The 21246-nt window shown below is 41.4% G+C and overlaps 1 protein-coding gene across 2 annotated transcripts in view; it reads left to right on the top strand.

Moving 5' to 3' along the window:
* GNS (glucosamine (N-acetyl)-6-sulfatase) overlaps window positions 1–21246 on the top strand; it is a 45836-nt gene that overhangs the window by 4607 nt on the left and 19983 nt on the right. For both annotated transcript variants that reach the window (XM_522454.9, XM_003952134.6), the window contains 8 exons: window positions 2198–2257; window positions 7046–7252; window positions 9245–9310; window positions 10050–10148; window positions 11639–11806; window positions 14087–14169; window positions 15271–15389; window positions 17664–17767. In XM_522454.9, coding sequence (XP_522454.1) covers window positions 2198–2257; window positions 7046–7252; window positions 9245–9310; window positions 10050–10148; window positions 11639–11806; window positions 14087–14169; window positions 15271–15389; window positions 17664–17767 — 906 coding nt within the window. The remainder of the gene's footprint in view (window positions 1–2197; window positions 2258–7045; window positions 7253–9244; window positions 9311–10049; window positions 10149–11638; window positions 11807–14086; window positions 14170–15270; window positions 15390–17663; window positions 17768–21246) is intronic.

Here is a 21246-nt window from a genome sequence, read left to right on the forward strand (position 1 = left end):
ACTATAGTTAGCAGTATAAAGATGGCAGTTAATAAAAACTTCTTTTTTTTTTTTTTTTTTTTTTGGAGACAAGTTCTCACTCTTCTTGCCTAGGCTAGATTGCAGTGGTGCAGTCATAGCTCACTGCAGCCTCGAACTTCTGGGCACAAGCAATCCTCCCACCTCAGCCTCCTAAGTAGCTAGGACTACGGGCATGCACTACCATGCCCAGCTAATTTTTATATTTTTTGTAGAGCCAGGGTCTTGCTGTGTTGCCCAGACTGGTCTCAAACTCCTGGCCTCAAGCAGTCCTCCTGCCTCTGCCTTCTAAAGTGCTGGGATAACAGGTGTGAGCCACTGCACCGGGCCTAAAGTCTAAATTCCTATATGGCCCTGCATCACTGACTCCTGCCTGCCTCTCTGACCTCATCTTACCTCACTCTCCCTTTTCCTCCCTAAGCTGCTTCCATCACCACACTGGCTTCTCTGTTTCCTCCCAGGTGCCTCTCTCCTTCCTCTGGCAGCCCTTGTACTTGCTATATACCCAGCCTGAAACATCTTCTGAATTTTTGCATGACTGACTCCTCATCGCATGGCTCTCCGTACTGAAGTTACCTCCTGAGAGGCCTTTTCTGACCACCCATCTAAAGTAGTTCCCCTTTCTTCCCACCAGCTGTAATCACATCATCCTGGTTTATTCTCTTCATAGCACTTACCACCACCTGAAATGACTGATTGTTTACCTGTTAGTTGTTTTAAGTCCCCAAGAGTGCAGAGATCATGAGGGCAAGGACCATCTATCCTCTGTCCACCACTGCCTAGATTAATGCCTGGCACATGTTGTGTTTAATAAATGTTATTACACAGTCTTACTGTAAATCAGATATTCTTTCATAATTTTACATATTTTTCAGACAGTTTGACAATTAAGTCCCATACAGTCAACTCTAGTCCTTTTCTCCACTTACTCTTTGAATCCTCATTTCACCTTCAAATGTCCTCACAGTAACTCAGGTGTTTTATCAAACCAATGTCTCATGAAGCCCAGTATTCTTTTCCTGAGGATGGTACCCAGTGATGCTTTGAGGAGAGTATGGCTGACGACCTTGCTTCGGAAGGCTGGCGAAGATCTTCTGCTTCTCTAGCGTCTCTTGGCAGCCTCTTCTAGATCTACTCATGAAATTATCAGAGCTTTTTTTGGATAAGTTAGAATCCTCATCCTTTTGAGTTTATGGATTCCGTAGGTTTTGTATTTATATAAAACAATGGGGAAAAGTCATTTATACATTATTGAAAATGAGGCTCCTGTTAACCTACTTATGTATTTAGATTAGCAATCTTTAAGGAATTATTGCACAACAAAATATACTTAAAACTGCATTGAATATGGTCTTAGGTTTCAAAGGTATCTCAGAATCATCGTGAACTGACCCATATTACAACTAAAATGACCTCTTCAATGGTGCTTTTTGCTGTCTGGAATCTGAAGAATATTAGTGTTCCTTTTATTCGTATTTAAATGACTGTCTTCATACTTTTGTCCTCATTCTAGAAGGAAGTTAATTGTTCTCTGTACTTGTAAGGATCTTAGATTTTGAACAAAAGATGAAAAACAGGACATGAAATAGTTTCTGAGTAGCCTTTTGCCTGACAGTGTTCTGTGTACACCTGCTTGCCACCTGGTTCAAGTCCTTATCCTGAGGTGCTTGTGGGTCTATGCAGACAACAGTAGTTGGTAGTTGAACAGTGTGTGTCTGGCCTCCACCACTGAGTGTGTGAGGTTTGAATCAGTCTCGGAGTCCTGGGGCCTTGTCTGGCTTTCAGAATCCAACTGTTGTCTTACTTCTGTTCTATAGGGCGGAAGGCTCCCTTTATATCATTTCCCACATCCTACTTCTAAAGATTAATTCATGGAGATAGGTCTGCCCTATCTGCCTTATCTGGGCGCTGATGACTAATAAGGGCACAAAGATGTTATTGCCATCAACTGAACTTTCCCTTCCTGCAAGCATTTTGACTTCCTGCACTTTTATACAGGATGGAGCTGGCCGGAACCAAACTTGTCTCTAGAATCATACAGGACTCTCTTTGGCTGTTGCTTAGAGCTGACCATTTGGGAATAAAAGATTGAGTAAGATGTAACAAAACAGGAATTCTGGGCTGTGTGTCTCAATTTATTGGAAGAAATTGTTTAATGGATAATTACTTACTTTTACAGACACCACTAAAGAAAACCAAAGCTCTCATCGGAGAGATGGGGATGACTTTTTCCAGTGCTGTAAGTTTGAAAGCTAATTCAATTTTGTTAATTTAACTGTGTTTATATTCTAAGAAGATACTCTCTTCTCGGGAATCTGGTATGATCTATGTGGTTTTTTCCTTGTTAAATGCCTGATCTGAAGGAAGGATTTATTTAATGTGAATTTTAATTGAAATATTACCTCTTATCAATTGAAGATTAATTGCAGATATTTCTAAGCCAGTCTCAGAACTAGAGAATTTTATTTTAAACCTCACCATTTGAGGTTTGAAAATGGATTATAAAAAATCAAGGAATATGTATGCTGTGTAAACTTTTCCTTGGTAAAAACCCAATTAACCCTAATAGCCAAAACTGACAAATAGCAACACACACACCCCATAAATATAGATGCAGAAATTCAAAATAAAGTATTAGCAATTCATTTTCAAGAACCATGTACATAACCAACTGAATGGTAGTCTAGGAATGTAAGGGTAGCCTACTATCAGGAAATCCCTTGAACAGTAGCATAGTGTTATGTTTAAGTGCTCAGACTCTGGAGCCAGACTGCCTAGTCTGGAACACCCTCTCTGCCTCTTTTCTAGCAGTGTGACGTTGGACAAACTATTTAACCTCTCTGGCCCTCTTCCTCCCCATTTATAAAAGGGAGTACCAAAATCTTCTTCAGAGTTGTTGTGAGGTTGAGTTAATAGGTGTAGAGCACTTCTATCGGTGCCTGACTTATTTTTTCTTTTCTTTTCTTTTTTTTTTTTTTTTTGAGTGGTGCAATCTCGACTCACTGCAACCTCCGCCTCTGGGGATCAAGCAGTTCTCCTGCCTCAGCCTTCTGGGTAGCTGAGATTACAGGCACCCACCACCATGCCCTGCTAATTTTTTGTATTTTCAGTAGAGATGGGGTTTCACCATGTTAGCCAGGCTGGTCTTGAACTCCTGACCTCAAGTGATCTGCCCGCCTCGGCCTCCCAAAGTTCTGGGATTACAGGCATGAGCTACCACACCCAGCCAATGCCTGACTTCTTACAGTAAATACTACATGATGTTGGTTATTATATGTCTACCAACATGATACAAGTAAGTGAAAGAAGGAAAATTGAATGTTCTTCCCAATAGATACGAGAAAGTACTCTGAAATTTTAGCATCCTTTCCTGGTAATAAGCTATCATAAGAATACATCCTGACTATGATGCCTATTTCAAATATATAAGGTAAAAGACTCAGGGCATTGCTGTTAGGGATGAAACAGTGCTCCATTTAATGTTGTTCCGACTGTCTAGTCATAGCCATAAGTTTTATGGAAATAAGAGGTAAAAATATTGGAAAAATTATTTCTGCTTGTTTGGATTTTCTATCTAAGAAACACAGGAGAATTATTGAAAACCCTTTAAAATCACTAGAATTCAGCAAGATAAAAATGAAAAAATAAAAATTAATAACTTTCTTCCATGTAATCAGTTAGAAAAATAGAAGGCGGGAGACAAAATATCTCATTCATAATTATTTCTTTTTATTCTATATAAAGATAGAGAAAAGGTCTCACTCACTATGTAGCCCAGGCTGGTCTGGAACTCCTGAGCTCAAGTGATCCTTCCATCTCAGTCTCCCAAAGTGCTGGGATTACAGGTGTGGGCCACCATGCCCAGCCTCATTCATAATTTATAAACTCTCTAAGAGTAACTGGTTGGGGCCAGAAATGGCTATGACCTATGTATTTTACAAAATGATGCGAGTGGTAAGATAAAAAATATTTGATACGTAGATATGCACATCATTTTATATACATTTCTTTCTTTCTTTCTTTTTTTTCTTTTTTGAGACAGGGTCTCACTCTACCGCCCATGTTGGAGTGCAGTGACGTAGCTCACTGAAGACTTGAACTCAAACTCCTGGGCTCAGACGATCCTCCCACCTCAGCTTCCCAAGTAACTCAGACTACAGGCATGCATCACCACACTTGGCCAATTTTTTTCCACTTTTTTTTAGTGACAGGGTCTCACTCTGTTGCTCAGGCTGGTCTCAAACTCCTGGCCTCAAGTGATCCTCTGCTTCACCTTCCCAAACAGCTGGGATTACAGGTGTGAGCCACTGTGCTCAGCTAAGACACAATATTATGTAATAAAATGTTTATTCTAGTTGTAATCCTAACAAGATTATTTGAGACTCAAGTGATTCCAGAAGTTATCTGGAATAATAAATAGATGAGAATAATCAAAGTAATTTTTTAAAAAAATTACAGTGGCTCATGCTTGTAATCCCAGCATGTTAGGAGGCTGAGGCAGGTGGATTGCTTGAGCTCAGGAGTTTGAGACCAGCCTGGGCAACATGGCAAGAGCCTATATCTACTAAAAATACTTAAAAATACCTGGGCATTGGGCCAGGCATGGTGGCTCACACCTGTAATCTCAGCACTTTGGGAGGCTGAGGTGGACAGATCACCTGAGGTCAGGAGTTCGAGACCAGCCTACCCAACATGGTGAAACCCCATCTCTACCAAAAATACAAAAAATTAGCCGGGCGTGGTGGCGAGCGCCTATAAGCCCAGCTACTTGGGAGGCTGAGGCATTAGAATTGCTTGAACCCAGGAGGTAGAGGTTGCAGTGAGCCAAGACTGTGCCACTGCACTCCAGCCTGGGTGACAAGAGCAAAACTCCATCTCAAAACAACAACAGCAACAAAAACAGAGGCATGGTGGTGCACATCTGTGGTCCCATCTACTTTGGGAAGTTGGGGTGGGAGGATTGCTTAACCCTGAGGTTGCGGAGGTTGCAGTGAGCTGAGATCGCACCACTGTACTCCATCCTCGGTGACAGAGTTAAGACCCTGTCTCAAAAAAAAAAAAAAAAAATTGCTCTACCAGATGCTAAAATGTAATATTAAGATAAACTGTGTACTGGCCATAAAATTGATCAGAAAACAAAAAGAGAAAGAGTTAAGAGTTGCCAATTTAAACTTAAGAAGTCAAACATCTAATAAAATTAAAAGGCAAAAGTAAAAATGGGAAGTATTTGTAACATGACTGAATTCTTCCTTAACTTAAATCTTATGTAACAAGAGGCCAACAGCCCTGGAGGAAAAAAATGAGCAAAGCATATGAACAAACCGTTCACATAAACACAGTCAGTCAGTACATGTGGAGAATGTTCCTCCTCACCATTATTTAAAAATGCCAAATCGGCTGGGCACGGTGGCTCACGCCTATAATCCCAGCACTTTGGGAGGCCAAGGCAGGTGGATCACGAGGTCAAGAGATCGAGACCATCCTGGCTAACACTGTGAAACCCTGTCTCTACTAAAACTACAAAAAATTAGCCGGGCGTGGTGGCGGGCACCTGTAGTCCCAGCTACTTGGGAGGCTGAGGCAGGAGAATGGCGTGAACCCAGGAGGCGGAGCTTGCAGTGAGCTGAGATCGCACCACTGCACTCCAGCCTGGGCAACAGAGCAAGAATGTGTCTCAAAAAAAAAAAAAAAAAAAATGCCAAATCAAGGCCAGGCGCAGTGGCTCATGCCTGTAATCCCAGCACTTTGGGAGGCCGAGGCAGGCGGATCATGAGGTCAGGAGATCGAGACCATTCTGGCTAACACAGTGAAACCCCATCTCTACTAAAAATACAAAAAATTAGCCAGGCATGGTGGTGGGTGCCTGTAGTCCCAGCTACTTGGGAGGCTGAGGCAAGAGAATGGTGTGAACCCGGGAGGCGGAGCTTGCAGTGAGCCAGGATCGCGCCACTGCACTCCAGCCTGGGCGACAGAGCGAGACTCCATCTCAGAAAAATAAATAAATAAAAATAAAAATGCCAAATCAAATTTGAAAGGCAAAAAAACTTGCTAATATTGAAAGGATAATACCCAATTTTTGCATGAGTGTGTGCTCAAATGCCCATTCCTTCCCTGCTGGTCCAAGTATAAGCTAGTATTCCTTCCCTGCTGGTCCAAGTATAAGCTAGTATTACCTTTCTGTGAAGTGGCTTGGTGATGTGTACCAATATGATTGGGTAGAATGGGGAAAATCTGTTGCTGACAGTAGCTAATGGAAATATAATTACAGTAGGGAAAAAAGTCTGTGTCCAGTGTATAAAATGATATAGGAAATGTGTAAAGCTGCAGATCAGCCTGCAAATGAACCACTGTGTCTCAATTAGATCCAAGTAGTATTCTTTGTCTTTGGTTAAGACCCGTCTCTCACCATGCTGTGCCCCCTGTGTATAAATATTATTTCTGGCTGGGTGCAGTGGCTCACACCTGTAATCCCAGCACTTTGGGAGGCCAAGGTGGAAGGATCACTTGAATCCAGGAGTTTGAGACAAGTCTGGACAACACAGGAAGAACGTTATCTCTACAAATAAAAAAATGAAAAAAAAAAAAGCCAGGAGTGGTGGCACACACCTGTACTCCAAGCTGTTTGGGAGGCTGAGGTGGGAGGATCACTTGTGCCAGGAGGTTGAGGCTGCAGTGAGCTGTGCTTGTGCCAGTGCACTCCAGTCTGGGTGACAGAGAGCTCGCCTCAAAAGAAAAAAAAGCAACTATCTCTGTGGCAGATGAGACTAGAATTACCGTTATCCTGCAGAAAGAAGCCACTTGAGAAAGAAATCCGTTCTCTCAGTTTGTTCTGTCTGCTTTAATGTCTCCACTATGATTTAAAGCAGCCCTGAAGCATGTCATGTGTAGAAAAAAATATATATATTCCATGAGAAACTACATATTTGAAGTTAGAGTATTAAGGAGCTTTTCTTTACTCTCTTTAACAATGATGAGAAGTCCATCTTTCTTGTGTGACTTTGTCGTTTTTGCTTCCTTTCCTTTGTAGTATGTGCCAAGTGCTCTCTGCTGCCCCAGCAGAGCCAGTATCCTGACAGGAAAGTACCCACATAATCATCACGTTGTGAACAACACTCTGGAGGGGAACTGCAGTAGTAAGTCCTGGCAGAAGATCCAAGAACCAAATACTTTCCCAGCAATTCTCAGATCAATGTGTGGTTATCAGACCTTTTTTGCAGGGAAATATTTAAATGAGGTATGTTGAATGATCTGTTTCTTTTTTTATAATGGCTTTTAAAATGTGAATATAATTCATGTTAATTTTATTATTAATTTCAATTAATGTTAAAGGATTTCTTGGTATACGTTGTTTTCTGTGAATCTGCCCATTAAACAAGTACCCATATCATGTAAATATGTTCATATAAGTACACATGTACATATTTACATGATTTGGGTAAGAACTTGTGTATTTATATGATATGGGCACTTGTTCTTCCTTTCAGTAGTCCCAGGAGCATGTATTTAAAAATTGTCCTAAGAGTGCTGCTGTCTGATGCGTCTTCCCTTTTTCCTCAGGAATTCTGTTTGTCACGTGGCTGTCATGGTATCTTTGTTTCCATTCCTTGTTATCAGTATCTAACTGAAGACATTTTTCGTCTTAGAATCTTTCCTCAGATTTCTTAGAATCTTTTCTGAATTATAACAACTTAATGCTTAATTCATTTTCTGATGTGAAACATGGCAACAAAATGTGCAGAGATTAGTTACCCAGAGTCAGGGTCATGCAGGTCATTAAAGTGTATGGCCAGCAGCTGGTACACCAGCCTTGTAGACCTGGATGGAGGGATAACTCGTGGTGACCTGTCAAGGCTGGATTCCATGTGCCCACATTCACACATTGGCCTTAGCTTTTACCCAAAGTCCAAGCTTAAAGGAAATAGTATGTTCGAGAATGTTTGGGGTTAGCTCTTACAGTTAAAGTGGGGGTTCAAGACAGAGAAAATGTACTTATACTCTTTATCTGTAGTTGGTAGAGATCTTAATATCTGATCTGGATTTTCTGTTAATTCTCCCCTCCCCCCAATAATTGGGGAAATCTGCAACCTTGTGAGTTTACAGGAAGATGAGTCAGTTTGAAAAGGATCATGAGAAATAGGAACTGTGGATACTGGATCATTTGGTTGGGGCTATGGGTCATAAAGAGAGCTTACACTACTTTGCATATTTGAAGGTCATCTGATGTGTATATAAAATTAAGAGAGATCGTTAAAGTATAAAGATTTTGTTTTCAGGGATTAAATTCTGCCTTAAATGGATGGCATTAAACCTTGTAAGGATAAAGTGGGATAATCCTGTGGTTTCTTTATTTTATTCATCTCATCAGATAAATCGAGCTCTAAAAGTGGGTTTCATCTGCAGGGCAACTGAAATACAGATTATCCCTTATCCAAAATGCTTGGGAGCAGAAGTATTTTGCGTTTCAGATTTTTGTGGATTTTGAAATATTTGCATGATACTTACTGGTTGAACAGTCCAAATCTGAAAATCTGAAGTGCTCCAGTGAACATTTCCTTTGAGTGTCGTGTTGGCACTCAAAAAGTTTTGGATTTTCAGATTTGGGATGTTCAACTTATAATAAGTCAATAGCTTATAGTCTGATTATTTGAACTGCTTAGGGTCAGTTGGACTATTCAGTCTATGGTATCAGCAGCTCAGCATTCACCCCATGAATAGGCTGTGTGGGGTAGGCTGTGTGGACTTTTTCAGTAGTGGGTCAGATAGTAAACATTTCAGGCCTTGCAGGCCATATGTCTCTGTTGCTACTATTCAGCTCTGCCACTGTAGCGTGAAAGCAGCCACAGACACTGCACTATGTAAATGAATGTGGCTGTGTTCCAATAAAACTCTTTATCGCTGTTAAAATTTGAATTTTATGTAATTGTCACATTTCACAAAATATTCTTATTTTGATTAACTTTTATATTTTAAAATTGTTAAATTCTTAGCTTGCTGTTCATACAAAAGTCATCAGGCCAGATTTGGCTCACTGGCTGTAGTTTGCCAACTCCTGCTTTAGAAGTTCCTAGGATTATTAGCGTTTATTTTTGACTAGTGTCTATTTGGGGAAATTAGGTACCTACTATGTTTCAGGCACTGGTCTAAAAAGATTGTAAAATTTCCTGTTTCTTTCTGGTCTGGTCATATCTAAGGACTTGTAATTGTCCCTACTTGTTTTGCTTTTCAGTACGGAGCCCCAGATGCAGGTGGACTAGAACACGTTCCTCTGGGTTGGAGTTACTGGTATGCCTTGGTGAGTGATTATTGAAGTCTGTGACAATTTTATGCAGCCCTACAGATGCAGAATATGTTTAATTTAGCTCTGATATTGACATAACTTTATTTGCTTTTACAATTAGTCATTTTAAAAACCTTAAAATTTATTGACTTGTGGCCAGGTGTAGTGGCTCATGCCTAGAATCCCAACACTTTGGGAGGCAGAGACAGGAGAATCTCTTGAGTTCAGGAGTTCGAGACCAGCCTGGGCAAAATGGCGAGACCCCATTTCAACAAAAAATTTTAAAATTAGCTGGGTGTGGTGGCGTGTGCCTGTAGTCCCAGCTACTCGGGAGGCTGGGGTAAGAAGATCACTTGAGCCCAGGAATTTGAGGCTGCAGTGATCTGTGATTGTGCCACTGCATTCCAGTCTGGGCAACAAAGAGAGACTCTGTCTCTTTAAAAAAAAAAAAAAAAAAGTCTATTGACTTGTGAGTCACTCCTTTCTGGGATGTTTTTCCTGCATTGTACAAGGTTTAGCAAAGTAGTTTGCTTTTCTACCTGATCTACTTCTGGCTTTTAAACTAGAATGCATAATTGAAACTACGCTTGTCTTTAATAAAACCCTAGTCAAAAAATCCAATTCAGTATTGACTTGAGTAATTATCTTTTTAATGTCTTATCACTGCTCAGAGTATAGTTTAGCCCAGCACGGATTCAGACTTCCACTTTGTGCACTGACCTCATAACAAATTTGACTTTCCTCTTTTTAATAGGAAAAGAATTCTAAGTATTATAATTACACCCTGTCTATCAATGGGAAGGCACGGAAGCATGGTGAAAACTATAGTGTGGACTACCTGACAGATGTTTTGGTGAGTTGCAGAAGCTCTGTAGCTCTGTCCTTACAGGGTTGGCTCACATTTGATTGAAGACTCTGCCTAGAAAACCTATAATCTTATTCGTTTGTGTTGGGTAATATAAATGCACAGTAACTTGGTCTAACTGCCCAAGAGTATTTCCAGCTGATTACAAACTCCTCAGGGTGTTTTCTTTGTGTATAAGCCAGGCTCAGATCTAATGCTCCTGAAATTCCAGCAACAAATCCCTTTTCCAAAGGTTAATCTCTTTGACTACAGAGATTACTTTGTAGAGGTTTTACTTTGTAAGTGTACCTACTCTTGACCCCGGTTTTACTCACAAGCTACAAGATGGCGGCTTCACAGGCCCCATTATGAGGATGGAGAGATAGGGATACTGGATTTATTTGGGCATTGGGTATTTACATATAAAAATTACTGAAAGCAGGTGAAATTGGGACTTTGCTATTCTGAGGCGTTTCTAATGACAGTCTTCAATAGTATTATATATTCACTCAATAGTTGAGCACCTAGTGTAGCCAGTATTCAACAGTAAATGAAGCAAAGTCCCTGATTCTGTGGAAGTTAATTTTATTTACACACACAAACACACACAGTCTTATGTGTTGCATCATTAGCTGGTGATCAGTTCGAGAAATAAGTTAGGGTATGAGGTTACTTAGATAACATTTAAGCAGAAACCTGAGAATGAGCTGTGCAGATCAGGGGGAAGAGTGCTACAGAGTCAGGGAATAGTAAGTAGGAGGGCCCTGAGGCAGGAGTGTACCTGGCATATTTGAGAAACCACAAGGAAGCTGACAGGACTGGAGTGAAAGGTGGATGGAGGGATTATAGGAGATAGATACAGTCAGTATCTGTTGAGTTAGTGTTGGGAATACATGAAACTACTTCAGAACAATGAAAAACAACATGTATGTAGCATGCTTTCATTTTCATAAAGTATCTCCTGATAAGCAAAGGCAAAACTAAGTCCATGTATTAAAACCCTAGTGGAATGTATTTGAATCTAATATTATTCACTTAGCTACTTCAGTGCATAATTTATGACATCTACTTTCTACATACTTTCATAAGGTTAAGGTAACTTAATCTACCTTTCCCACTGTTTTAAGTTGACTCTCTTTTTACATTCTTTAAGGCATCACATGTAGATACCATAATCTCCATTAGTGTAAGTTAATACTAAAATATCCAAGTTACTGTTTCCTTCTTTGTGGGAGACATGATTTCTAGGTCATAAAAAGTCATCAAGATCTTAATTGCCTTCTTATGTTGGTATGCTTCTCAGTTTTTAAAGTATTGCCTAAAAAACAAATATATTTGTTCCAACAATATGCTTGCAAATGGCTATGACATAAGATCATGTGCTAAGATTGCTTAAAAGCTAGTAAGACCCTGTACTGTCTGCTCACCAGAAGACATTTATCTATTAAATACTCATCTGTTGGGTAAGGTAGGAGATGACAAATCTTTTTATGTGTCAGGCTAATGTCTCCTTGGACTTTCTGGACTACAAGTCCAACTTTGAGCCCTTCTTCATGATGATCGCCACTCCAGCGCCTCATTCGCCTTGGACAGCTGCACCTCAGTACCAGAAGGCTTTCCAGAATGTCTTTGCACCAAGAAACAAGAACTTCAACATCCATGGAACGGTAGCTTCCCCCACCACTTGTATTCAGCCATACTAAGTATCATTAACTATATGATATACTTGTCAGGAAGCCTTTGAGCCGTGTAGTGGGTTTTTCTTCACAATATTTTAAAGGTAATTGCATCTGTCCCTAGTACAACCAATAGTATAAACTTGCATTGCAATTACAGATAAAGTTCCTGCTACACATCCAGTGAGCAGCTGGAGAGTTGACAGGGAATGGTAAAGAATGCCATCTTTCCCAATTTACAGGAATATCACTCAGGCTCTCCTGGTAACCTCTGTGCTGACTCTCCTCCCTCCTGGCATAGCTGGGACTGCACCAGCCTCCTGGTGGCCCTCACTAGCCTTTGAGGCATGGGAAGAAGGGGTGGCACAGAGCAATATGGTTGGAAAGGGAAGTTGAATGGAAAAATGAACGAGGTGACATGATTAAGAGCCACAACAACCCATATATTTGCCTCGTGCCAATTACTTATACTTCCCTTGGCTTGGTGTATAGACAGTTCCCTGGTTCAAAGACAGAAGGCCTGCATTGCCTCAGGTTTGTTATCCAGAAATTGTAATTGCTTGTAAGGTTATAGAAAGAATGAGTCATAAAGTCAAACTCAGTACTACCACTTTCTAGCTCAGTACAGACTATGAGCACGATGCTTAACTTCATTTTTTCATGTGAAGTGGGAGCTCTTGATCCCTCATGGAACTACTGTATGAATTCAAGTACATAGAAACAATTAGCATATTGCCTGGCACATTATAGGCATGTGCTTGTTAAATACAGTTTCAAAGCTGAGTGAACTGTGTTTTAAATTAGAGGACTGGCCGGGCGCAGTGGCTCATGCCTGTAATCCCAGCACTTTGGGAGGCCAAGGCGGGCGAATCACGAGGTCAGGAGATTGAGATCATCCTGGCTAACACAGTGAAACCCCGTCTCTACTAAAAGTACAAAAAATTAGCCGGGCGTGGTGGTGGACACCTGTACTCCCAGCTACTCGGGAGGCTGAGGCAGGAGAATGGCGTGAACCCAGGAGGCGGAGCTTGCCGTGAGCCGAGATCGCACCACTGCACTCCAGCCTGGGAAACAGTGCAAGATTCCATCAAAATAAAATAAAATAAAATAAGATGAGATGAGACAAGATAAGATAAAATAAAATAAAATAAAATATAGTAAAATAGGACCATTCTCAATCTGTGTTCCAAAAGAAGTTAATAAAAAGTTCCCATGGTCAAGTAAGTTTGGAAAGTTTGAGTTAAATAAGTCACTCTGCTACAGGACTTCTCAGAGTTATTCATGATCGAAAGTGAATTTCTAGCAGTAGAATATGCTATACAGCATTTCTCAAACTTAATAGCACTTTGAGGAGCATAGTTTGAGATCTGGTGGCTTAGGGTTTTACGAATGGAGAAGAGAGAATAGTATATAGGGATGTCTTTGTTTAAATGGGAGGGCCCTCCAGATTTAGACTTGAAGTTTTAGGAAATTGCTGTAATAAGATTTTTCCTTGGGATCTAGGGTGACCGATATCTTGGCTAGGCAAAACTTAGAGGAAGGTAGACCAGGTATGGTGGCTTATGCTTGTAATCCCAGCACTTTGGGAGGCTAAGGCAAGAGGATCACTTGAGGCCAGGAGTTCAAGACCAGCCTGGCGAACATGACGAAACCCCATCTCTACTGAAAATAAAAAAATTAGACAGGCATGTTGGTGCACGCCTGTAATCCCAGCTACTCAGGTGGCTGAGGCATGAAAATCTCATGAATTCGGGAGGCACAGGTTGCAGTGAGCCGAGATCGTGCCACTGTACTCCAGCTTGGGCTTGGGCTTGGGCTGGAGTGTAGTAGTGCGATCTTGGCTCAATGCAACCTCCGCCTCTGTCTCAAAAAAAGCAACTTAGAGGAAGGTAAAGTTATTTGCCCATTTTGTAATTGTAGTAGACCAAAGGCATAAGATCAGAGTTGTAAATGTAATCTCGTTTTAGCTAGTAGTTTCCCAGTGACATCCTCTAAAATCTCTTAATACTGCCAACAGAGAAGCCAAGACCTTTTATGGTTTGGGAGGTGCTGGGAAGCTGAAGAATGAGAGATTGAGTTAATCTACAGAAATTTCTATTTTAGGAACACAGGAAGGGAGAGAAGTTCTGAAATTGCTTAGACAAGTTCCAGTTAGTTCCTTCTTGCTGAAGTATGAGTGAAACGGTTCTATTTATTATCTACTCTAGTAATCCAGTAGTTTGTTTGACTGTGGTGCCTTGGTGTTAACATTTTTTTTCTTCTAAATTTTAGAACAAGCACTGGTTAATTAGGCAAGCCAAGACTCCAATGACTAATTCTTCAATACAGTTTTTAGATAATGCATTTAGGAAAAGGTAAGAGCTGCTGCTACATAACAATCTGAGTGGTTTTAAGGACCCTACAAATCAGCTCATGAAGAGGAGACCACACCACATTGTTGTCTCTGAAACAAAAACAGAGGGAAGCAAGTCAGTGGGAGAGAGGCTTCGATGGGGCACCAGAAGCAGAGAGATTCCTTTACACTCAAATGAATGAGGTGGCATTTGGACCCCAGTACTAATTAGACTGCCCATTTTTAGGACTTGGCAAAAGTCTTGCAAACTTGAACCATATGGTAGAATTTTTTCTCCTGCTTTAAAGAAAAGGTGACTTGGTTGAGAGAGCCCATTTCATATGTGACAAATGACCCAAAAGCTTAGACAAGATCAAAATATCTGCCTTTGCCATTTGGAATTTTCAAGAAATTCTCTTAAGTCAATTTTTAAAAATCCATTACTTTCTCTTAGGAAGTGTTTAGTGTAGACCAGGGATAAGCAAACTTTTTCTGTAAAGGAGCAGATGGTAAATATTAATAGGCTTGCAGGTCATACATTCTGTCACAACTACTCAGCTCTGCTGTTGTAGCACAAAAGCAGCCCTGGGTAACATGTAAATGAATGAGCATGGTTGTGGTCCAATAAAACTTTATAAAAACAGACAGTGGGCAAGCTTTGGCCCATGAGTCATAGCTTGCCAGCTCCTAGTTCAAACATCTTAAGCTTTTTTGTAGCACAGTCCTATCTGAATTAATCTGTAATACACAGTACTGAGAATGGACAACTCTTCCTTCTGATTGTCTCTACTCTCATCACTATTGCCAATAAAAAGTAAAGCTAACTGGTTATTTAAAAACGAGTTTATTTCTTTGGAAACAATTAACTTTGGAATGAATTAATTATGTTCTGGAATTTTCTAATTTGTTTTTTACAGTGGTAAGGTCTAGGGAATGGAGATTGGGGATTTGAGTTTTTGGGGAGAGTGTTTTGGATTTTTTTTTTTAAACGGGGGTTGTTTTGGATTTTTTTTTTAAACGGGGGTGTCTTTGTTTTTGTTTTTGGTTTGTTTTTTTTTAGCAAGATAGTGATACCTCAGCCATTGCCCCTGAAGTCCCATTTCTACCTTCTGTTCACATCCAGGTGGCAAACTCTCCTCTCAGTTGATGACCTTGTGGAGAAACTGGTCAAGAGACTGGAGTTCACTGGGGAGCTCAACAACACTTACATCTTCTATACCTCAGACAATGGCTATCACACAGGTCAGAGGCAGGATTAGGTACTGCTGTGATCTTTGAGAATATGTCTTTCCTTTTTCACCCAATGAGCCCTGGGAGGGAGTTTTAGTCTTTTTATAACTGGACATGCCAGAGGGAGGATCTTGCCCTCAGGACCCCTCCAGTTGGAGCACCACATCATTCCCACGTGGAGAAACCAGGTTTCATTATTTGCTGTTTCACATGCAAGATGACATGGTGTTCTAGGAGTGGGAGCAGAGCATGAGCTTGATGGGTTGGAGGCAGGCCATATGGAAGGCATTTGAGATAGGAAGACCAAAAGGAGGTTGTCTTGGGAAAACTTTCTTGCCATTCATGGAATTTGTTTTTTGGGTGTTTTTGTTTTTTTTCAAAAGCTGCAGGATGAGTCAGCTCTGTGTCCTTGACTTTCATGCTTTCTACTTGGACCTTCTGTTGTTAAAAGCAAATGTTTTCTTCTTTCCACATATATAAATGTCCACTTGAATGGGATTCACTTGAGACTTGCTTGCATAGGAGGAGATCGCTTAGGCATTTAATGCATTATTGTGATTTTTTGGGGGGGCTGGTGGGGGGACAGAATCTCGCTCTGTCACCCAGGCTGGAGTAAAGTAGCGTGATCTTGGCTCACAGCAATCTCTGCCTCCCAGATTCAAGCGATTCTCCTGCCTCAACCTCTCGAGTAGCTGGGACTACAGGCACACGCCACCACGCCTGGCCAATTTTTGTATTTTTAGTAGAGATGGGTTTTTGCCATGTTGGCCAGACTGGTCTTGAACTCCTGACCTCAGGTAATCTGCCTACCTCAGCCTCCCTAAGTGCTAGGAGTACAGACGTGAGCCACACGCCTGGCCTGTGAATATTTTTAAACACTCAAAGTAGAGAATAGTAAAATAACCTCCATTATCCAGCTTAGATTTTCAGCTGCATGAGGCCAGTCTTTTGAATTCTTCCTACTCTCCCTGTGTTTTTCTTTTGTTACTAGAAGGTTTTGAAGCAACTCCCATACACATGACTCCAGGATTCAACCCCGGATTATGCATCTGACTCTGGTTATTATGTATCAAGATGCAGACCACCAGCCTCAGTGGCTCACACCTATAATCCCAGCACTTTGGGAGACCAAGGCCAGTGGATCACCTGAGGCCAGGAGTTCCAGATCAGCCTGGCCAACATGGCAAAACTCTTTCTCTACTAAAAATACAAAAATTAGCCAGGTGTGGTGGCACATGCCTGTAGTCTCAGCTACTCGGGAGGCTGAGGCAGGAGAATCTCTTGAACCCAGGAGGCAGAGGTTGCAGTAAGCCAAGATCATGCCACTGCACTCCAGTGTGGGTGACAGAGCGAGACTCCATCTCAAAAAAAAAAAAAAAAAAGATGCAGGCAAAGTCCACATACTACCTTTAGTTCTTGTATCTCCTAACTCTGTCATTTGCCACGAATTTACAGGGAGAAGTGGGTCTTTGTCCATCAGAATGTCTCACATTCTGAATTTGGCTAACTGCTGTCTTATAGTGCCTTAACTTGTTCATCTCTAGTTAGCATTTCCTATAGATTGGTAGTTAGATTAGGGACTTGATAGAAGTTTGCATTTTCAGGTGACAGTGCATCCTCACCTGCTGCTGTGTAGTTCCTGTTGCATCATGTCATGAGGCCCGTGGCATCTGGCTGCACTGTTTTTGGGGTGCTGGTGTTGATTGATGAGTCAGGTGGTTTCAGCCTTAGCTCTTCCTATGAGCTTTTCTGTTGTTCCATTGATGATTGCTGCCTAAATTCATTATTCCCTCAGAAACTGCAAAATATTGATTTTGTAATCCTGTCCTTTCTTTTGTATTTATTAGCTGAAATTCCTCAGAGAAGAACTTCCCCTTATCAATTATTTGGTTATTTTGAGATGCAGTTTATTCAGGAAACACAGGATAGGTGTTTTTGTTCATTTGACAGTTTTTGGAGTAAACTTCATTCAGTTGTGATGAGGCTGAGTAGCATGCATAATTTTTTATGTATTTGTGTTTCAATACTTTCCTGTCATTATTTTTGCTTATTTTGTTCTATCATAAGCCAGGGAGTCCCTTCTAGTCATTTGTTTAGAGAAGATGAATTTGTTGTTTTCCTGCCTTGTAGTAACAAGAGACCCAGGCAAATTTCAGCTTTCTATTAAAACCCAGAATCAGTAGAACAAAGTTGTTTTAGTTTTGGCTGTGGATTAAATGAGTGAAACATAACATGAGCAAGGCTCCTGTCTTGGCTCCATCTTTACATTGTGTGTTTTGTTTTCAGGACAGTTTTCCTTGCCAATAGACAAGAGACAACTGTATGAGTTTGATATCAAAGTTCCACTGTTGGTTCGAGGACCTGGGATCAAACCAAATCAGACAAGCAAGGTAGGTGCCTGACAAGCTGGTGCTGTGGACAGGTAGGCACTTGCCTGAGAAAATAAGGTGTTTCCTCCTGAGATAAGATTGGTTAGGTTCCTCTTCCCACTAGGGCTGAGCAGCAGAAGAGTTTTTAAGTGGAAACAATGATTGCTTTTTTTTTTCCCTTAACTTCCCACTGCTCTCTGTATCTGTATTTTCACCCCACATATACATGTCTCATTAGAATGCATAGCTTTTCTTTGTCTTTTGAGACTAGATCTTTACTTTGTTCTGGAGCAGTGACTCTCAACAGAGGATGTGCATCAAAATTGCCCTCCGAAACTGAAGAAGAAAAATGGTACATGCTTGGGCAATATCCAGAAAGAGTGTGATTGACTCACTTGGTCTGGAATAGGGACCCAGCATCTGCCTTTTTTCCTTTTGAAGTTTGCAGGTGATTCTGAGAGGCAGCCTGGTTTGGGGCCCACTGCCTTGTAGAGCAGAGCCCCTCAGGCTTTTCTGTGTGTGCATCCCCTGGGATCTGGTTAAAATGCAGATTCTGCTTCTCCATTTCTGATCAGCTTCCGGGTGATGTCTGCTGCTGGCCTGACCCTGCTTTGAGTATAAGGCTATCAAAAACATGTCTTCTAGGAATTAGTCTTTCCCTGTGCTGGGCTCTTCCTTATGAATGCTTTGTTGCTTTCCTGGTTCTCTCTCCTAGAACTACCATAATATGCCACATTGGTCTGTTGTCTTTCCCATTTGGTTTCAGTGTCTTTTTCTAAACGTGGTACCTAACGCTGAGGCACTTTGTTCCTAGCGGTCATGAGGACCTTCATCCAAAATACTGTCCTCCAACACTCAGGAGAAAAGAATTGACAGGCCCCACCAGCTATGTCTTCTCTCCTTCCTGATATCACAATTTCAGTTTCAGTCCCAGTTCTGTGAGACCAAGGAAGATGAACAAATACACACTTTAAGCTAAAATTGCAAAGTGGGTTTTTAAATGGGCCAGACTTTCTGGGTATATTGGGTACTTTAGTTTAATTTTGGAGCTTGATGTTTACTTGTTTAAATGTCTATTTTTCACTTATTTCCTTTTAAAACACTCTTGATGGAATTCTGTTAAAATTCTCTTGGAAGGGTAAAATGGCCTTCATAATTACGTTTTGTGTTTTTCTCTGAAGACCCACATTCCTAAAGCTGGTCACTTTTCCCTACAAATTTCAGTGCCTTCTAAACAGGCTTCCTCTTTCAAAGGAGATAAGCAAGTTTAGAAGACCATTAAATCTTAAAAGTGTTTTCTTGAGGTTGGTGTTTGGAACTGATTGAGGAGACCATGTCAGCAGCCATGTTCTGTTTTTAGGAGCAGGGCTACCTCAGCCCACATGGGAAGGAGGCTGAATGAGATCATAGTGAAATGTGTCGGCCAGCTGCCTGTGGAAAAAACTGTTCCTTTTTTTCTTTAAGTTAACATTGCCATCTAAATGTTAAAAATCAGAAACTTCACCTTCTCTAAGCAATCTAAATGAAGTCTGGTTCCTGAGAAGCCATTTCAATAATATAGCTAACATTTATTGAGTGTTTAGTATGGGACAGGTGCTATTCTAAGTTTATTACCTGATTTAACTCATTCAATCCTCGCAGGTGATGAGATAGAGGTACTGTTATCCCTATTTTGCAGATGAGGAAAACTGAAGCAGAGAAGTTGTTTGCTGAAGATCACATAGCCAAAAAGTAGCAGAGCCCTGCATTTGAACTGGGGCAGTCTGGCTCCAAAGTCTGTATACTTAACCATTACATTATAGTTCAGTCAACAAATATTTATTATCTTCCTTGCCAGCACAGTACACCAAGGAGCCTTGCATACGGCAAGGAGCAATCAAACAAGATGAGTTTTGTTTTGTTTTTTCGTTTTTTTTTGAGATGGAGTCTTGTTCTGTCACCCAGGCTGGAGTGCAGTGGTGCGATCTCAGCTCACTGCAAGCTCCGCCTCCTGGGTTCACGCTATTGTCCTGCCCAGCCTCCCTAGTAGCTAGGACTATAGGTACCTGCCACCATGCCCAGCTAATTTTTTGTTTTTGTTTTTGTTTTAGTAGAGATGGGGTTTCACCGTGTTAGCCAGGATGGTCTAGATCTGACCTCATGATCTGCCTGCCTCGGCCTCCCAAAGTGCTGGGATTACAGGCGCGAGCCACCATGCCTGGTCACAAGATCAGTTCTTAAATCCTTGTGTCAGGGAGCACCAGATATTTAAGCTGCAGTGGTCAGTGAAAGCCTCTTAGGCATTTGGCATTTGAGCAGATGTGGATGTTGAGAAGGATTTAGCTGTGCAGAGATCTGTGGGAAGAGTGTCCTGAGCAGGACGGTAAATGCGAAGGCCCAGATGTAGGGATAAGCTAGGCTTGTTCAAGAGACAGAAGGTAGCAGTTGTACTGAACTCCTTGTACTTCCTAAGCAGACCTTCTCTGTCACCTCCTGGCTTTTGTACAAGTGACTACTCCTTCCTTCTGGAATGCCCATCTCGCGCCCTCTTCAGCTAGTCAAGTTAATTGTCCTTTAGGGCTTTGGTTTACCGCTCCCTCTGGGAAGTCGCTTCATAATCCTGCTCCCACATGGGGTAGATGCCCCTTCCTATATGTTCCCAGCTGGCCTCACACTTGTCACACCCTATTAAGTTTGTCTTTTTCAGTCTAGGATGTCCTAGAAAAGAGGAACTATCTAAACTTAAAATATCCAGCCCCTAACATACACTGGGGAACATCCACATTGGTTGAATGGATTTTGCCAAGGTCGCAAAGTAAGTGGCAGATCAGGGACTGAAAATTAAGTCTGTGCATTCTCAGAATTTACATTGCTGCATTGACAGGTGTAATTTGAGAAGCATGAAATGCCCCAGCTTTCCCCTGGCACAAAGAATGTCAGAGACGATGGGTGATGCATCATGTGTTGGCAGCATAGTTGTCTCAGTGCCAGCTGTTCTGTGTGAGTGGCACAGGCTTGTGAGTTGGGCATAATGAGCTGAGCTGTCAGCAGCCTTGACAGCCAGATCAGTGCACATTTAACTGACTGGTGGACTTAGCTGTGTGGGAGAAATGGGACAAGGTCATATGTGTAGATGTCAAAGATTGGCTATTGACGTTTTCTCCTCTGACTAGTTTAGCTTTAGATTTGGTGGTAGAAGTTCTGCAAAAGGAATTCTAAAAAGAAAAAGGTTAGCAGGAAAACTAGAATGACACAGCACCGTCCCAGGGAAATAGAACTGAACTGGGAGTCAGGAAGACGACCTGTTGGCTTTGGACAGAATCAGCCTTGGTTCCCCTACTTTTGTAAAAGTGAGAGGATGTTAAGCCTCCATTATCAGGTGGAACCAGGTGATGCCCCAGCTTCTTCCTTGTCAGGAAAGCTGGAACTGAGGGGCAAGTCCAGCTGAAGCAACCAAGATATGGGATTCTGCACTTTCTCATGTAGTTACAGTGCTTTTCACTAAATGGATTTGGGGTGCT

Source organism: Pan troglodytes, chromosome 10 (genome assembly GCF_028858775.2).
Source record: "Pan troglodytes isolate AG18354 chromosome 10, NHGRI_mPanTro3-v2.0_pri, whole genome shotgun sequence".
NCBI classification, from domain to species: Eukaryota; Metazoa; Chordata; class Mammalia; order Primates; family Hominidae; genus Pan; species Pan troglodytes.